This window comes from Aotus nancymaae, unplaced genomic scaffold (genome assembly GCF_030222135.1).
Source record: "Aotus nancymaae isolate 86718 unplaced genomic scaffold, 86718_ANA_hifiasm-v0.15.2.pri h1tg000008l, whole genome shotgun sequence".
Taxonomy (NCBI): Eukaryota; Metazoa; Chordata; class Mammalia; order Primates; family Aotidae; genus Aotus; species Aotus nancymaae.
Window position 1 is genome coordinate 58,119,886 of NW_026988419.1, and position 16,421 is coordinate 58,136,306.

The following is a 16,421-nucleotide window of genomic DNA, read 5'->3' on the forward strand; positions in this document are numbered from 1 at the left end:
CTAATAGTGATAATAATTACAGCTTAGATTAAATGTGCACTTACTATGAGGCAGAAACTGGACTGAGTACTCCACATGGATACATCCATCATCACAGCCACTAAGTCAAGTAGGCCTTAATATCATTCCTATTCTATAGATGAGGGAACCAAGCCAAAGGGAAGTGAAGCATCCAAAAAGAAGTGTGGACACCACCCTCAGGGTAATTCATAGTGAGGTGGTGAAAGAGGAGGAGGCAACTAGGCCAACAGACAAAAATAAAAGCGTAACGGGTGCTGAGATGGAGGGATGCATAGGATGGTCTGAGAGCACTGACTCCTAATGGACAACATGGCAAGGTGGAGGTCTGGGGTGGTTGACAGAGACAGAGATTGAAAACTCTATATGTTCTAGGAGCATGGCTGGAGGTTAATGCGTCAATGTTAGAGGCAAAGGAGAGAGAGATGTTGATGATGACCACCAGGTGGGGATGGGGCACCAAGGAAGGGGTGAGTGGTCATGCCCTTCCTCTAAGGCCTGTGAGAAGTTGGATGAAGTATCCACTTGGTTTAGAGGTGATTGTAGGATATCCAGGTGAGTTATCCAAAAGGCAGCTGGCACTGTGAGTCTGAACCTCAGAGAGAGAACTTGCATAGAGATTGTATCATGACCTACAAGAAGGCTTCCTTGGTCTTTCCCTCATTCCCCAGGTTAGGAGGAGAAAAACTCAGTAAATGCACTATATCAAAGTCTCCCCACAATTATTTATAGTTGCTACATAGATGGTAATCAAAGGCATGAAAGGTATGAAATTATTTAGAGAGAGGAAGACCAATGCTGAACACCAGATTTACAGTTTTTTGTAGAACAGGCAAAGGAGAAAAGATCTCCAGGGTACACTAAAAAAAAAAAAAAAAAAATGATTAAGAAATACAAGGAAATCCAGGAGTGTGCTGTCATGGAAGAAAGAATTTTTTTTTTGAGACAAGAGTCTCGCTCTGTCGCCAGGCTGGAGTGCAGTGGCGCGATCTCGGCTCACAGCAACCTCTGCCTCCCGGGTTCAAGCAATTGTCCTGCCTCAGCCTCCGAAGTAGCTGGGAATACAGGTGCGTGCCCCCACGCCCAGCTAATTTTTGTATTTTTAGTAGAGATGGGGTTTCACCATGTTGGCCAGGATGGTCTTGATCTCTTGACCTCGTGATCCACCCGCCTCGGCCTCCCAAAGTGCTGGGATTACAGGCGTGAGCCACCGCGCCCGGCCAGAAAGAATTTTTGAGAGAAGACGGCCAAAGTGCCAAATGCAGGACTGAAAGGCATTATTTAGTTTAACAAGAAGAGATTGGAGGTGACCAGGATGAGAGGGGTTTCAGTCACCTGGTGGGCAGACTGCAAGAGGTGAGGAATCAATAAGAAATGTGGAAGAGGGGGGAAAGTGCAAATCAATCTTTCAAGAAACTTGACCATGAAATGTGAAGGGGTTATCACTAAAGAGGAACATGGAGTGAAGGGTAAGTTGCATATTTTTTAGGATGGGAGCAATTTGAGCTTATCTGATGATAGGGAAAAGTCAGTAGAAAAAGAAAATTTAGAAAATAGAAGGGATCACTGATGGAAGGAGTTCTCCCGAGGGCTTCATTAAGCTAATCGTGACTTTTAATGTGTTTCTTCTTTTTCTTTAGAGACAGGTGTCCCCTAGGCTTAAGTGCAGTGGCACAATCATAGCTCACTGCAGCCTCGAACTCCTGACCTCAAATAATCCTCCCAAGTATCGGGCACTACAGACACACCACCGCATTGGCTAATGTGACTTCTGACAACTCATTTCCTGCAAATACTGCGTACACATTCAAAAAAAAAAAAAAAAAAGAACAATATAATGCCTCCCTCACCAAAGTATAGAGAGTTTAACCAATGACTATGAAGAATATTTTAAAGGGTAGCTTGTTCAGCATATGGACTTGAAGTTTACCAAAAATACGATGAGAATTCCAGATCAACAAAACAAAAAGAAGCTGACCTGTGGAGGTGCCAATGGGAGACTTGACCTGTGTGCAGCTGAGAAAGCCAGTACTGCCTTTTGCTGAGAACCAAGCTCTATTGCAGTTCTCCAAGCTCAGTGGGCCTGATTCTAAGTCCTCAACAAAGATAATTTCTGGTTCAAAATAGCAGATTGACCAATCAAACTTGTTTATCTCCTCTTCCTTCCAAACGCTACTTAAAAGATGGTAAAAGAACAGCAGATGAGCAATTCCAACAAAGGTTTGAAAAGTAAGTTATTGGAGGAGTGATAACTCAATCAAGAAGGGGAAAATGCTACAAACTAAGTGTCCACAGAAGAGAGACACACACCCACATATGCAGAAGCCTCAGTGCACTCACACTCAGAGACACTAGGTCCTAAGAAAGGCAGAGGTAAGGAACTAAGGGGCTCAGATAAAGTCAGGATAAGGAGCAGTCCAACGCCCAGGTCCCTCCCAGATTCTGAGTATCATGCCACTCCTCTATCTCCCATAAGGGACCAGAGATTTTCTTCTCTGGAGGAGCTGAAGCAGAATGGCTATGGGTTCGGGGCACAGTGCTCAATGGATAACTGGGACGGACGTGGAACTGAGTACAGGAGGATTATAGGAACACTGAAAGGGCACCCTCAGCTCCCTTTCCTCTGTCCACTCCCAGAACATACACCACCATCTCCCCACATCTTCTCCTTACCCCAAGAAGGAGAATGAAGGCATCTATGAAGGAGAAATTAATCACCCCAGAACAGACCACCATCTCCACACATCTTCCCCTTACCCCAAGAAGGAGAATGGAAGCATCTATGAAGGAGAAATTGATCATCTCCAGAAAAGAGTCACTAATGCTGCCTTAGGGAGCAATTTGGCAACAAAGCCACCTCCCCACCTGCAACTCACCAGCTAACAAGGCCTATCCACACATAGAGACTTTCTGGTGAGGTTTTATAACCTCACACTTAATACCAAACTAGCGTCACAGACATTTGGAGAAAGCTTCCATCACAAAGAAGAAAGTTGAAAAGAAATCAAAAGGAAAAAGGAATCCAGAGAAAATGGAAACAGAGGAAGATTAATTTTGAATGTCATATCCATATTCATATCAAGGTCATATTCATAGAAATGGTATTCAGAATGGCACTGGACTCGGCACTGGACTCAACACTGGATGCTAGAGGTCACTGGAGCAATGTCTTCAAATTCCAGATTTAAATTAACTTGCAACCTATACCCAGCCAAACAGTCAAGATGGTGAGCAAAATAAACACGGACATTCAAAGACTCAAAATATATGCCATCTACTTATCCTTGTCAGGAAGCTACTATATAATGTGTTTCAGCAAAATGAGGAAATGAATCTACAAAGAGAAATAAATGGCCTGCCACAAATAGCAGGTCCAGTGCAAGGGAAAAGCAAAGAGAAGTCAGAAAACAAGAGCTGTGCGCCAGGCCAGAGAAAAACCAGTCCCAATTGGAACAGGGGAGAGAGGCTCCAGAAGGAAAAATATATAGATAGATAGATTGCTTTTTATCTTGTTTAGGCATTTGATAGAGCTATTGGGGCATTTGGGGAAAATATATTATTGTTATATTTTAAAAAGTAAACAAATAAAGATGGAGCAATTGTCAAAAATTGTCAGGAAATGTCATCCTAGAATACTAACTGGCTAAGCAGTGACCAATATTTATATTTATATTATATTAACAATATAAACACATAGTATTAACCAAAAATTACAACCTAGCTTTTTAAGGAGAATGGGGGGATGGATGTCCAAAGCTGGGAGAGAAGAATGATGTAAGAAACCAAAATGCTCACCTAGAACCAGGAAGTAAATATCAAAAATGATAAATCAAGAAACAGTCGTATAAACAAAGTATTTAGAAACAGTCAAGAGTTGCTCCCTCCCCAGGGCAGGTCTGGACTGGGGGCAGGGTAGGGTGGGGAAATATGGTTTTATATTGATAACAGATATAATGATATCCAACATTTACTGAATATTTACTATTTTCTAGTCATATACTCTAGGTGCTTTACACATATTATCCTAAAATTCTCTCAACAACCTTATGAACAATGTATGACCTGCATATTTAGAAAACTGAGGCATAAGGAAACTGAGTAACTTCCTCAAGGTTACAAAGCTAGGAAATGTGGGAAGCTGGGATTCAGAACCAGGCAGCGTAGCTCCTAAGCTGGCCCTCTTAGTTGGTATGTTATACTGCTTACAAATTTTATTACTATACAAGCTAAACCATCGGCATTTACATAGTCCAGCATCTCTAAAGAGATGTCTTCCCCTTTAATCATTCTGGCTGTTTGAGTATAAAAAACAGTTTCTAATAAATTAATCTGTTAATGGTTTCATGCACTTGACATTCCTTTTACATTAATATTGGTCATTGTTAAAATACACACATGTTGGTAACACGTTTTTTTTTTTTCCGAGATAGGGTTGCACTCTGTTGCCCAAGCTGGAGTGCAATGGTATGGTCATAGCTCACCACACCTTGGAACTCCTGAGCTCAAGAAATCCTTCCACTGCAAACTCCCAAGTAGTGGGGACTACAGGTACATGTCACCATGTCTGGCTAATTTTTTTCTTTTTATGGTACAAGTGGGATCTCACTATGCTGCCCAGGCTGGTCTCAAACTCCTGGCCTCTAGTAATCCTCCCATCTCAGTTCATAAAGATAACTTGTTTCTAAAATGAAGGAAAGGTGTTTGTTTTACCTTAATCCATAAAAAAGCAATAGATTTATTTTCTCAATCTAAAACGATTTAGGAAGCTTAGTAAAGACTCTGCTTAAGAAGTAGATACCAAGTTTTAATTATCAAGTTATTAGTATCACTGCAATAAACAGGCAAAACATCCACACACACACACACACACACACACACACACACCACACAAACTTTTCTCACCTGTACCATCAATCTTTTGTTTAAAAATCATGTGTTTTGACGTATCTGAAAAAAAGATGGTTCTTTCCTTGGCATCAAAATCAATCCCAACAAAGAAAGAAGGATTCCCTGAAACTGGAACCATGACATCTTTCTGGGTAGACAAGGTGAATGGGATCCCACGAACAGCAAGTTGGGATGAAAAGATGAGGAAATTCTGAATAGCTGTAGGAAGAGGAACACAGCACAGTCAGCCAGAGCATGGTTCTTGCCCCTCCTCCCAAATTCCAGATAAATGCATCCATAGAGCAAACATTAAATCGTAAAATATAACTCTGAAATAAATATAAAAAATAAATTTGTGGAAAACATAGAAATAATAGAGAGAAGGAAAAAAAAGGTAACCAACTGTGAGGGTGATACAAGTATTAAATCTTCCTTCTTCCTAAAAAAGTATCCTTAAAATTTATTCATATGAAAAATGATATCCATGTGCGTAATTTATAAAATAGTATTAGCTGAACTCTGTAGTAATTCCATAACAATCCTCAAGTTGGATTAACTTTTGCATAGAGATCTACACCAAGAACCTCACTGTAGATACCAAGATAATTAACAGTAAGCAGAAATATAAAGAAATAGAGGAGTTAAAAAAAAGAGAAGGAAGGAGAGGGATAAAGGACATAGGTAAGAAGAAGTGCTGTTTAAAATCAAAGATTGTGACAGTATGCCAGGAAATCAAGAAGATGAAGGAGGTGTGCCCAAGACAAAGATAAAAATTGCAGGAATGGAATTTAAAAGCAAAATTATTAGACAACCCACTAATGATATAATAGCTATAAATACACATTTTTTTTTAATGAGAGTGATTTCCTGAATCTAGGACTAGTTAAGAAGTTAACAAATTTGTCTGAGTTAGAAAAAGAGAATTTATATACTGTGCTAGAAACAGCAACATCTGGAGAGCAAGAATTTGTCACAGGTACAGAAAGGAGAGTTGTAGGAGTGAAAATAAGAAAAACAAATATTGTAGGAGTGCATTTCATCATCAGCTGGGGCCCAGACAATGGCTTAAGTATGAACAAATGTGTAGGAAACCAAAGAGGAAGAAAGAAAACCTTCAAGGTAAGAACAAAATCAGGTATATGGAGGCAGATACAAGAAAGTTTAAACTGAAAGGTAAAACCATACGTGAGGAACTGAGTCACTCCAATGCTCAGGAGTTTACTTTGGAATACAGAAAAAAAAAAAAAAAGTAGATTGAATTCAGATGATGTGATTACCTGATTGAAAGGGGCACAAGTGGTGGTCTAGGAGGAGTCAAAGTGGGGAGAAGTGCAGTACTTTCCATCAAAGTTAAGGCTAACGTCTAAAGTAGAAAAGGTATACGTAGTATAGAAAAGAGCTCAAAGTCAATAGGATCTGTCATCGGATAGGATTAAAATAAAAAAGAAAAGAAAAGAGCTCAAAGTTTAATCATATAGAATTTCAAGATCTTGGTTAATAGGAGAAAAATGTTTCAAGAAACAAAAGGGAAACGGCCCAGCTCTTTGGGAGGCCGAGGTGGACGGATCACGAGGTCAAGAGATTGAGACCATCTTGGCCAACATGGTGAAACCCTGTCTGTACTAAAAATACAAAAAAAAAATTAGCTGGGCCTGGTGATGCACATCTGTAGTCCCAGCTACTCGGGAGGCTGAGGCAGGAGAATTGCTTGAACCCGGAAGGCGGAGGTTGCAGTGAGCCGAGATCACGCCACTGCACTCCAGCCTGGCGCCTGGCGACGGAGCGAGACTTTGTCTCAAAAAAACAGAAAACAAACAAAGGGGAAAGGGAACCCAAGAAAACCCTAGATGTGGGATTAAAGCAAAATCCCAAAAGACAGAAAATTACATTTTCAAACATAGCTCTGTGTATAGTAGAAGTGGTGCCTACCAAGGAAGACACCCTGTGGGCTACGGAAAGCTTATTTGCAGTGAAGAAGTTAGAAAGGGAGCTGGCCCAGTTCACAAGCAGCAGTTAGTCTAGTTAGAAGCTTGGACATGCCTACACCTGTGCCACCTGCCAACAACATCCAAAACAGATTTCTTTTTTTTTTTGAGACGGAGTTTCGCTCTTGTTATCCAGGCTGGAGTGCAATGGCGCGATCTCGGCTCGGCGCGATCTCGGCTCACCGCAACCTCCACCTCCTGGGTTCAGGCAATTCTCCTGCCTCAGCCTCCTGAGTAGCTGGGATTACAGGCACGCGCCACCATGCCCAGCTAATTTTTTGTATTTTTAGTAGAGACGGGGTTTCACCATGTTGACCAGAATGGTCTTGATCTCTTGACCTTGTGATCCACCCGCCTCGGCCTCCCAAAGTGCTGGGATTACAGGCATGAGCCACCGCTCCCGGCCCCCCAAAACAGATTTCTTACCAATGCAGCGGCGCTCATCCATATCCAGTTGGAAGCCGAATGTGCATTTGCAACGGAAACCCAAGCCATCATTATCTGTTCTGTGGCTGAGGACACAGACCTGCTCACAGCCTCCATTGTTATCTTTACATGGATTGGTAGCTGGAGGGAAAAATGCACAGGGATAAATTGCAATTAGAAATGTGTAATTATCCAAGACATGAAGCTATTGCTAGCCCTTTTCACCTATAGTTGAAATAGAGTAATGAATTAGCAATGCTTTGAAAACATCACTAACTGGTTATTACCGAATATATCCACATCTGGTTACAGTAACCCTCCCAATTTTACTGCTGCTCACCCATCCACTCACCAAATGATGGTGGCAAAAAAAAAAAAAAAAAGAAAAGAAAGAAAGAAAAAGAAGGGCGTGGTGGCTCACGCCTGTAATCCCAGCACTTTAGGAGGCCGAGGGGGGTGGATCGCAAGGTCACGAGATTGAGACCATCCTGGTCAACATGGTGAAACCCCGTCCCTACTAAAAACACAAAAAATTAGCTGGGCATGGTGGCACGTGCCTGCAATCCCAGCTACTCAGGAGGCTGAGGCAGGAGAATTGCCTGAACCCAGGAGGCGGAGGTTACGGTGAGCCAAGATCGCACCATTGCACTCCAGCCTGGGTAACAAGAGCGAAGGAAGGAAGGAAGGAAGGAAGGAAGGAAGGAAGGAAGGAAGGAAGGAAGGAGGGAGGGAGGGAGGGAGGGAGGGAGGGAGGGAGGGAGGGAGGGAGGGAGGAGGGAAGGAAGGAGAGAGTAAGGACTCCTACAACTGTCTCCCCAAAAATTACGTCAGAGTATGTCTGCTATCCTCCATGATTAGAAATAACTGTCAAAAATACCCAACACTTCACCACTTTTTTGCCATTCATAGGATATAGTAAATATTACTCACTGGATGCTTACTTTGTAAGTAAACCAACTTAATAACCAATAGCTCTAAGAGGTATTATTCCTCCAATTTTACAGAGGAGGAAACCAAGAATCTAACAGTTAAACAACTTGCCCAACATTATTCAGCAGCTAAACAGCTTACCCAGGATACAAAGCCAGATCTGATTCCAAAAATCAGGTATATGGAGGCAGACACAAATGTCTGCAACACAAACTAGTTTATACTTCCAAAAGCCACTCTTAAAGTAGTGACCTTAAGAAGATCACACTATACGGTACAAAGGCTGACACGGCTAGAAATTTTATATCTGCTTTTAAGATTGTCTTCTTAGCCTTTGAATTATCCTTTAAAATATTCTTTTTATCTTCTTAGATGGATTGATTTGGGGACACAATAGGCAGATGTCATTCTCAGCCAAATAATGGAAATACTCATTTGAGTGAACACGTCGATCATTGATCTAATGGATCTAATGTGAAGGCAGGTCTAAGTTTAATAGTTGTGAATTGAGTGTAAAAACTATTCCAAATAGGTATTTCCAAAAATGTTTCAGATAAAATATATATTTTCAGGTAAGTATATAGTTTCCCAGAATGATGACATTGAAGGATATTCATCTAAATATGTCAGTTCTAGTGGCTGGGCTTTTGTTAAATTAACCAAATTACTTTATAGTCTTTTCATCCTAAATAGATCCATTACTTAAGATGAAAGTTTTAAAGCAAATCTGTTTTTCTCTAAATTACTGTTCACCAATATTAAGCTTTCTATCAACATAGTAGAGTTTATATTTCTTTTTCTTTGATCCACAAGCAAATACAGAAAAGAGCCATATACAGTTCAGACAGATGCATCAAAGCTCAAGCTATAACCTGGAAACATAAACAAAGCTTGCAATAGGCCAGGTGCAGTGGCTCATGCCTGTAATACCAGCACTTTGGGAGCTGAGGCAGGAGGACTGCTTGAAGCCAGGAGTTCCAGAACAGCCTAGCCAACATAGTGAAAACCCAGTCTCAGAAAAAAAAGAAAAAAATGTATGGTAAAATAACAGAAGAAGACTAAACAGTCCAGAGAGACACCAAACCCAGCTGGCCTAAGACAGATTAATCAGAACCAAAGAACAGGTGCCATACACATGCAACAGAGAAGAAGAAAGAACTGGTTCGGACACGACCTAAAATGAACACTTAGACATGTCATTTTTTTCTATGGGACCTGTTTCCTTAACTGTAATATTAGAAGTTTGAAATAGAAGATGTTTTTCCTAGTAGAATGAGGATAGGTATTTTGGTTTGGTTTGTGAGCTACTATACCCTCAAGCATCTTTACACGTGCCAATAAATGTCTGTAAAATAAATCTCTAAATTCCCTCTAGATCCATCATTTAACTCTAAAATACATCACTTTCTCCAAGAATGTTCCTAATCTGCAGAACCAGTTTCAGAGAGTTTAACGCTCTGGGTAACCCTTCATATACTTGAGAATGCCACCCAAATTACATGAGATCCCTCATTATTAACTTCCAAAGCTTTGAGAAAACCTTCCCATCAAGTCTGGTACCAAGCATGGCTACCACTTTTCTGAGGCTTACCATAGGGCTGCCTGAGAGGATGGTAAACAGTCACTCCATAGGGCCTCAGGGAAGTCTGGTAGTACACTTGTGGGTTGGTCTCTGTGAACTTGTTTGCCTTCAGCACGGCCATCTTTGTCCAATCAGTAAAGAACACCTGACCTTCAAATAAGCTTATTCCAAAAGGATGAGGAATGAGGGAGCCTCCATGAACTACAGTCTTCCTGTTATAAAAGATACATATATATCATACAATTTATTAGTTTTGCTTTATTATAATTAAAGCTGTAGTTAGTTCACTTAAATGCCTGAAAAGCTAACTAATTTCTTTTCACAAATATGGAATAGATAGAAAAGATATATTTTAGATGTATATTTATTTCTATCTACATATGGTAGAAAGATTTTCATGTTGTCTCTTGAAAAAGACCCTTGAGATATAGGTGATGGGGAGGAAGGCAGCAAACCACATTGCCGTGTATGTACCTATGCAACAATCTTGCATGTTCTTCACATTGTACCCCAAAACCTAAAATGCAATGCAATATATATAAAAAATTAAAAATTTAAAAATTTAAAAAATTTTTAAAATAAATAAAAAGACCCTTGAGACTTACATTCCGGTCCCAGTCAATCCTTTAGCTTGTCCTAGAGTTTTTTTTTAGAATTTACTGTTTTCCCATTTGCTCTTCATTCCTTTTAGGTTGCCCCACATCTAAAAAACTAAGATGTGAAATAGCATTTTGAACACCATGGGTGAAAGAGTATACCAGGACTTTGAAAGTCTGGGAGAAGATGGCTTCACCAATTATTTTCCACTGCACCACTGACCATTTCCTAGCAATTAGGGAGCAGAGCAGTGAGTGGTAGAGCTCAAGCCACAGCAGACACCCAGGTCTGTTCCTGACGTCACTATAAGGAGAACAAGAAACAATGCCACTACCAATCTTATGCATCTGCTTGATGAAAATATCAACTGATCATACTTGTAATGGAGACCCAAAGCCATTTAACTGGGATAAGAAAACAGAAGTAAAATTTCCACTAAGCAAAGAGTGTAAATCAACAATGCTCCCCATGACTACATTTCCATAAACAATGATTCCGTTAGACACATGAACAGGGTGAGGTGGAGGACAGTTGATATGGGAAAACTCTTATTTTCTTTATTTGGGCATAATACAAAGACCTCAAAGAAAAATCTTACCATCCCCTGAAAACTAAAAAGCACAATAGAGCTCTAAGAAAAGATTTGAAGATATTAAAGCTGGGAAACACGCTAAAGAGGAGTAAACAAAGAAAAGTGAGGTGACAGGTTAGTGCACACTTTGAAACATTCCATAATGACATGGTACATTAAGATTGGAGAATAGTTTCTTTTTCAATTAGCAAATTCCAGAACCCTGAATGCCACCTGCTGGCAAAGCAAGAGATTTTATGATTTCAGCTCTACTCGTGAGCTTTAGTATTTCTTTGATGTTTCTTCACAGTCAGCAAACCACTCAAATCTTTCCAAATCTTCATTGATTTTTACCTTTTATGCTTTACTTTTTTTTACTTTAGTAAAAAAAAAGATTGAGACTATATAATGTAGTGCTAAAACATCCCAAAGAGGAAAAAAAAATAGGCAATTTCACAATTGTTTCATGTGACTTACTGGGTTAGCTAACTTTTTCCCAAAATTTATTCATATTCTCCACATGGAAACTAGTCTCAGTGATACGAAGTCACCACATTAAGACCCAATCACTTCATTTAACCAAGCAGTTCTAAGGATATACAATCCAGTGGCAAACTGTGATATCACCCTTACAAAATGGAAATACAAGAGGAAACAAAACTATCATATTGCTTTCATTGAGAAAACAATAAACTCAGGTCATTGGGAAAAATTTAAATAACCAGCCTATTTGCTGAATCCACAAAGAATAATTTTTGGGTCAAAATTTGAAGAACATGTTTTACTCAATTTTTGAAAATACCAAAAGGAGAAGTTCTAAAGTAGTTTTTTACATTAAATTATCGTTAACTCTCATCAGAGTAAAAAGATGAAAAAAAAAAAAGTGCCATATTCAGCCAGGTGCAGTGGCTCACGTCTATAATCCCAACACTTTGGGAGGCCGAGGTGGGCGGATCACTTGAGGTCAGGAGTTTGAGACCAGCCTGCGCAACCTGGTGAAATCTCATCTCTACTAAAAATACAAAAATTATCCAGGCATGGTGGTGTACGCTTGTAATCCTAGCTACTAGGGGGCTAAGGCAGGAGAATCACTTGAACTTGGGAAGCAGAGGTTGCAGTGAACCAAGATCACATCACTGCACTCCAGCTTGGACAACAGAGTGAGACTCCATTTCAAAAAAAAAAAAAAGTGCCATATTCCACATTCAAATATTGCCATTTAAGTATCTTTGTATACCAAGAAAAAATGCAATAAAGAGAATTTCTCCTTGAAATTTGAAATATATAAGAGCAGAGTAAAATCCAATTAATTCCAGTGGGTAACATCAAATACCTAATAAAACATGCATTTATTGGGGGAAGGTTGGAAAATTAAAAGGGAAAGTGGTCTTGAGAAATAAAGCACAAATGAACTCAGGAGTGAATGAAAATAATGTGCATCATCTGGGACTGAGGGAGGAGTTGGTGAGGAGAAATCAAAGAACAAATGCTGGAGGTTGGATTTAATTAGCATTTACCTCTTGTATTATGGGACACAAGAAAAGTTAACAAAACACAGCAGGTCACTTCATGCAAAAAATATCAGTACAAAGATCATTAAATCTATCATGTCAACCAACAAGGCAGTATTTTAATTCTGGTCCTTTGATATTCCTCTCCAGCCATCTTATACACTTTTCCCAAAACTTACAAAGCCATAAAAAATACTTCTTACCGGGAGGCCAAGGCAGGTGGGTCACCTGAGGTCAGGAGTTTGAGATCAGCCTGGCCAACATGGTGAAACCCCACCTCTACTAAAAATACAAAAATTAGCTGGTCGTGGTGGCAGGTGCCTGTAATCCCAGCTACTCAGGAGGCTGAGGCACAAGAATCGCTTGAACCTGGGAGGCCGAGGTTGCAGTGAGCTGAGATCACTCCACTGCACTCCAGCCTGGGCAACAGAGACTTTGTCTCAAAAAAAAGAAAATACTTCTTACCTTTGAATTCCATCATAAGTTACAGTTTCAATGTAATCAAACCGAGAGTCAACCCAGTAAACACGCTTCGATATCAAATCCAGAGTTATCCCAGCAGGCCATCCCAGCTTCGTTTTCACCAAGTCCTTACGGTTGCTGCCATCCATGAACGCCCTTTCCAGCTTAGGTTCCCCAGAAAGGCTCTCCCAATCTGAGAAAAATAAATAACTACAAAAGAAAAACAGAAAATGAAAGAATCTGGTATTTTACAAGTTTACTCATGAATTTTTTTTTTTAATAGTGTGTTTGGATCAATGGAAATTTTATCCCGCTGATTAGAGAACCACAAGTGTATAACACAACAGGGAAATTAAGTACTTTTAAAAACAGAGACTGTGGGATCAACAGGAGCATCAATGGTTCCAAATAGCAACTATTATGATGCACTAATATGGCGGCCTAAAAGTTCATAGTCAGCCAGTCAGGCACAGTGGTTCATGCCTGTAGTCCCAGCACCTTGGGAGGCTAAGGCACAAGGATCCCTTGAGGTCCATAGTTCAAGACCAGTCTGGGCAACACAGCAAGAGCCCATCTCTACAAAAATTAAAAACTTAGCTGGGCATGATGGCACCTGCCCATAGTCTCAGCTACTCAGGAAGCTGAGGTGGAAGGATTGCTTGAGCCCAGGAGTACAAGGCTGCAGTAAACAGGTGATTGTGCCACTGCACTCCATCCTGGGCAACAGAGCAAGAACCTGTCTCAAAAAAAGAAAATCATATTCACCTTCTGAAGTTTCCCCTCTGTTCCCTTTATCTGTCCTTTGCTTCTCTTTTTTACACCCAGGAAAACTTGTAACTACCTTTTAAAATAAGCTATCAAGCAATTTTACTCCTCAATTTTCCTTTCTGAGGCACAGCCTGAGAACATTTCCATCATTTTCAAGGAAGGACAGCTGATATAATGAAGTAAAATTGACTAATCATCATTCGCCAAGACTAAAATAGCCTAAAGCTTATCCAAGGGTCCTAAGACCCAATTGTGAAATTCTAGGAGAAAGCTAAGTCTCCTATAACACTTCTCAGATGTGGAGATCGGGAAATCTGAATTTAAATCTGAAGAAAAGCATTATCGGGTTGCTGGGTTGATTCAGACTGAACAACTTGTAATGAGATATTAGCATTGATATCTCAATCCCAGCCTGTATCAAGAAAGTTCTGAAAGACATAGTTCCAACTTCCTTTCCCATCTTTAAAAATATTTACAGCTAATTCATGTTAGAATAATCATCTTAATAATAATAAAACATAAGTAATGTTCAGTTGCAATAATATTATTAGATTGAGTTAGAACACAGAATCCAATCTCTTAGCTAGAAAAATGTGGCAAACATTAAGATTCGTACCCCCAAAACAACAAGTATTTTTAGTACACCAGTAGGTATGTTTGGATGACATGTCCTTAAATAGGATTATATTTAATAAACTCTCCTAAAGCTTCTATGAATAAGGGCACAAAATAGACATGGGTTCTAGAGTACAGAGCCTAAAAGAAATCAGAATGAGCTTTCAATTAATCCAATGGCTATTCAATGTATGGGGGAGAGATAAAATTCTAAAAATACAGGAATCAATGTTTTCACATCACTTACCCAACAGTTGGGTCCACGGCAATTCCTCTAGGATGCCCCAAGTTTTCAGTTATAAGGGTAACCCGGTAGCTTCCATCCAAATTTACCATATCTATGCGGTTGACCTTGGTTTCCACCAGATAGAGTTTATTATTAACCCAGTCCACAGCCAGGTTCTCTGGAGTTTCAACAGAAATATTGAGAACCTCTTGGATATTTAAACCATTAATGTCAACTGAAAAAACCTAAAAGAAAAACCAAAATTATTATATTTCTTCACCATAACTAACCACGTGTTTTGTTTTGACTTTTTTAGCTAAAATCAAATTAGAATTGCTAAAAATCCAAATTCCCAATTTTTAGAAATTTCACGTTATTTAAATAAATGAGAATTGTATTGATGGTACAATAAAATGTGAAAGGAAGAAATAAATAAAATTCCATAACTCTTTAGGAGTTTCTGAAATTTATGTTTCAAAAATCTCTATTGCATTACTCCAAGTTGAGATGAAACCCATCACACTTTCCAAATAAGACAGTGTAACAAAATTTTGGCCATTAAACAAAATACTGTCAATATTTGTTACTAAATCCCCAATTACAGCTCAATTTAGAAAATGCAGGTAAAAATCTGATTTTTATCATCCAGAAAAGAAGTGTGCTTTTTACATTTTAAATGATCAAATATCAAAAATTACTATCAAATATCTATCCAGTTTTGAAAGAATGTCTACTATTTCTTTTAATTAGGCTTTTGGACTCTACTTCGAATACAATTAAAAGTTGCTCAAGGCTAATCCATATAATAGACTGCTTTGTTTAATAGGTCACATGTAATAGTATAGCATGGAAAAGGTGCTGATTAACATAAAATATCTCAAGGGCCTTTTTTGTTAGAAAACAAAGGAACTTTCCCCTCCACTCCCTCCAAAAGTGAAAGCTATCAACACTTTGTGCTCAGGGTTCCATTCAGCTCCTGAAATTTCTATTTACCTTATTTTGCACGGTGTCTGTCCAAAAAACTCTTTGCAGGTGATAGTGGAAAGCCACACCCACGGCCACTCCACGATTCTGAGACTCCACTAGGATCCGGAAGTTCCTTCCATGAATATCACCAATTAATAAATCCCGACCATTGGAGAAGATAACGGAGGCCTCGCCAACTAAATGTGAAGAAGGAAGGCATCACCACTCCTTCAGGTGAGCAAGGATGGGGAAGCAGCTTACAACTGATATGTTTTTTGCTTTTTTAAATGCTATCCTCTATGTTATCTTACCTGATTTTAACATAAACCTATGAGGCAGACAGATAGCTATCATTCTATCCATTGTACAGAAGGGCAAACTGAGGCACAAAAAGGCTTAATGAAGTGCCCAAAATCTGAGTAAGTTAGGAAGAATTTGGTAAGAATTCAAGTGTCCTGGATGCTAGTCCAATGCACTTTAAATGACATTGAGGAGAGCATTTTTCAGGTATTTTCAAGACTCCTTGATGATATGGGAACCTTACCCCATGTGCAACTTTAGAATGTGTTAAACACAGAAGACATTTTAAAGATTACCAGAAAATCACTCTGAAAAATGTGGTAATGGTGGTTCCAAATCTCTTCTGTCTGTATACTCACAATTATGCAAAATGATATACAAACAAGGTATTAATTACAGTCTTATTGGCAATAGCAAAAGATAAGGAATGATATAAAAGTTCATCAGTAGAGGGCTAATTAAATAAACTATGAACATCAAAAAAAGGAATACTATGCCATTATAAAAAAAAATTAAGGCTGGGCACAGTGACTCAAACCTGCAATCCCAGCAGTTTAGGAGCCCAAGGCAGGTAGAT

General features: G+C 39.3%; 1 protein-coding gene across 1 annotated transcript in view; it reads right to left on the minus strand.

Moving 5' to 3' along the window:
- Positions 1 to 16,421, minus strand: part of LRP2 (LDL receptor related protein 2) — a 224,482-nt gene that overhangs the window by 130,728 nt on the left and 77,333 nt on the right. Inside the window, exons 11-16 of the mRNA XM_064373346.1 lie at positions 15,572 to 15,741; positions 14,600 to 14,823; positions 12,973 to 13,179; positions 9,838 to 10,040; positions 7,317 to 7,457; positions 4,921 to 5,124 (exon numbers count right to left, since the gene is read on the minus strand). Coding sequence (XP_064229416.1) covers positions 4,921 to 5,124; positions 7,317 to 7,457; positions 9,838 to 10,040; positions 12,973 to 13,179; positions 14,600 to 14,823; positions 15,572 to 15,741 — 1,149 coding nt within the window. The remainder of the gene's footprint in view (positions 1 to 4,920; positions 5,125 to 7,316; positions 7,458 to 9,837; positions 10,041 to 12,972; positions 13,180 to 14,599; positions 14,824 to 15,571; positions 15,742 to 16,421) is intronic.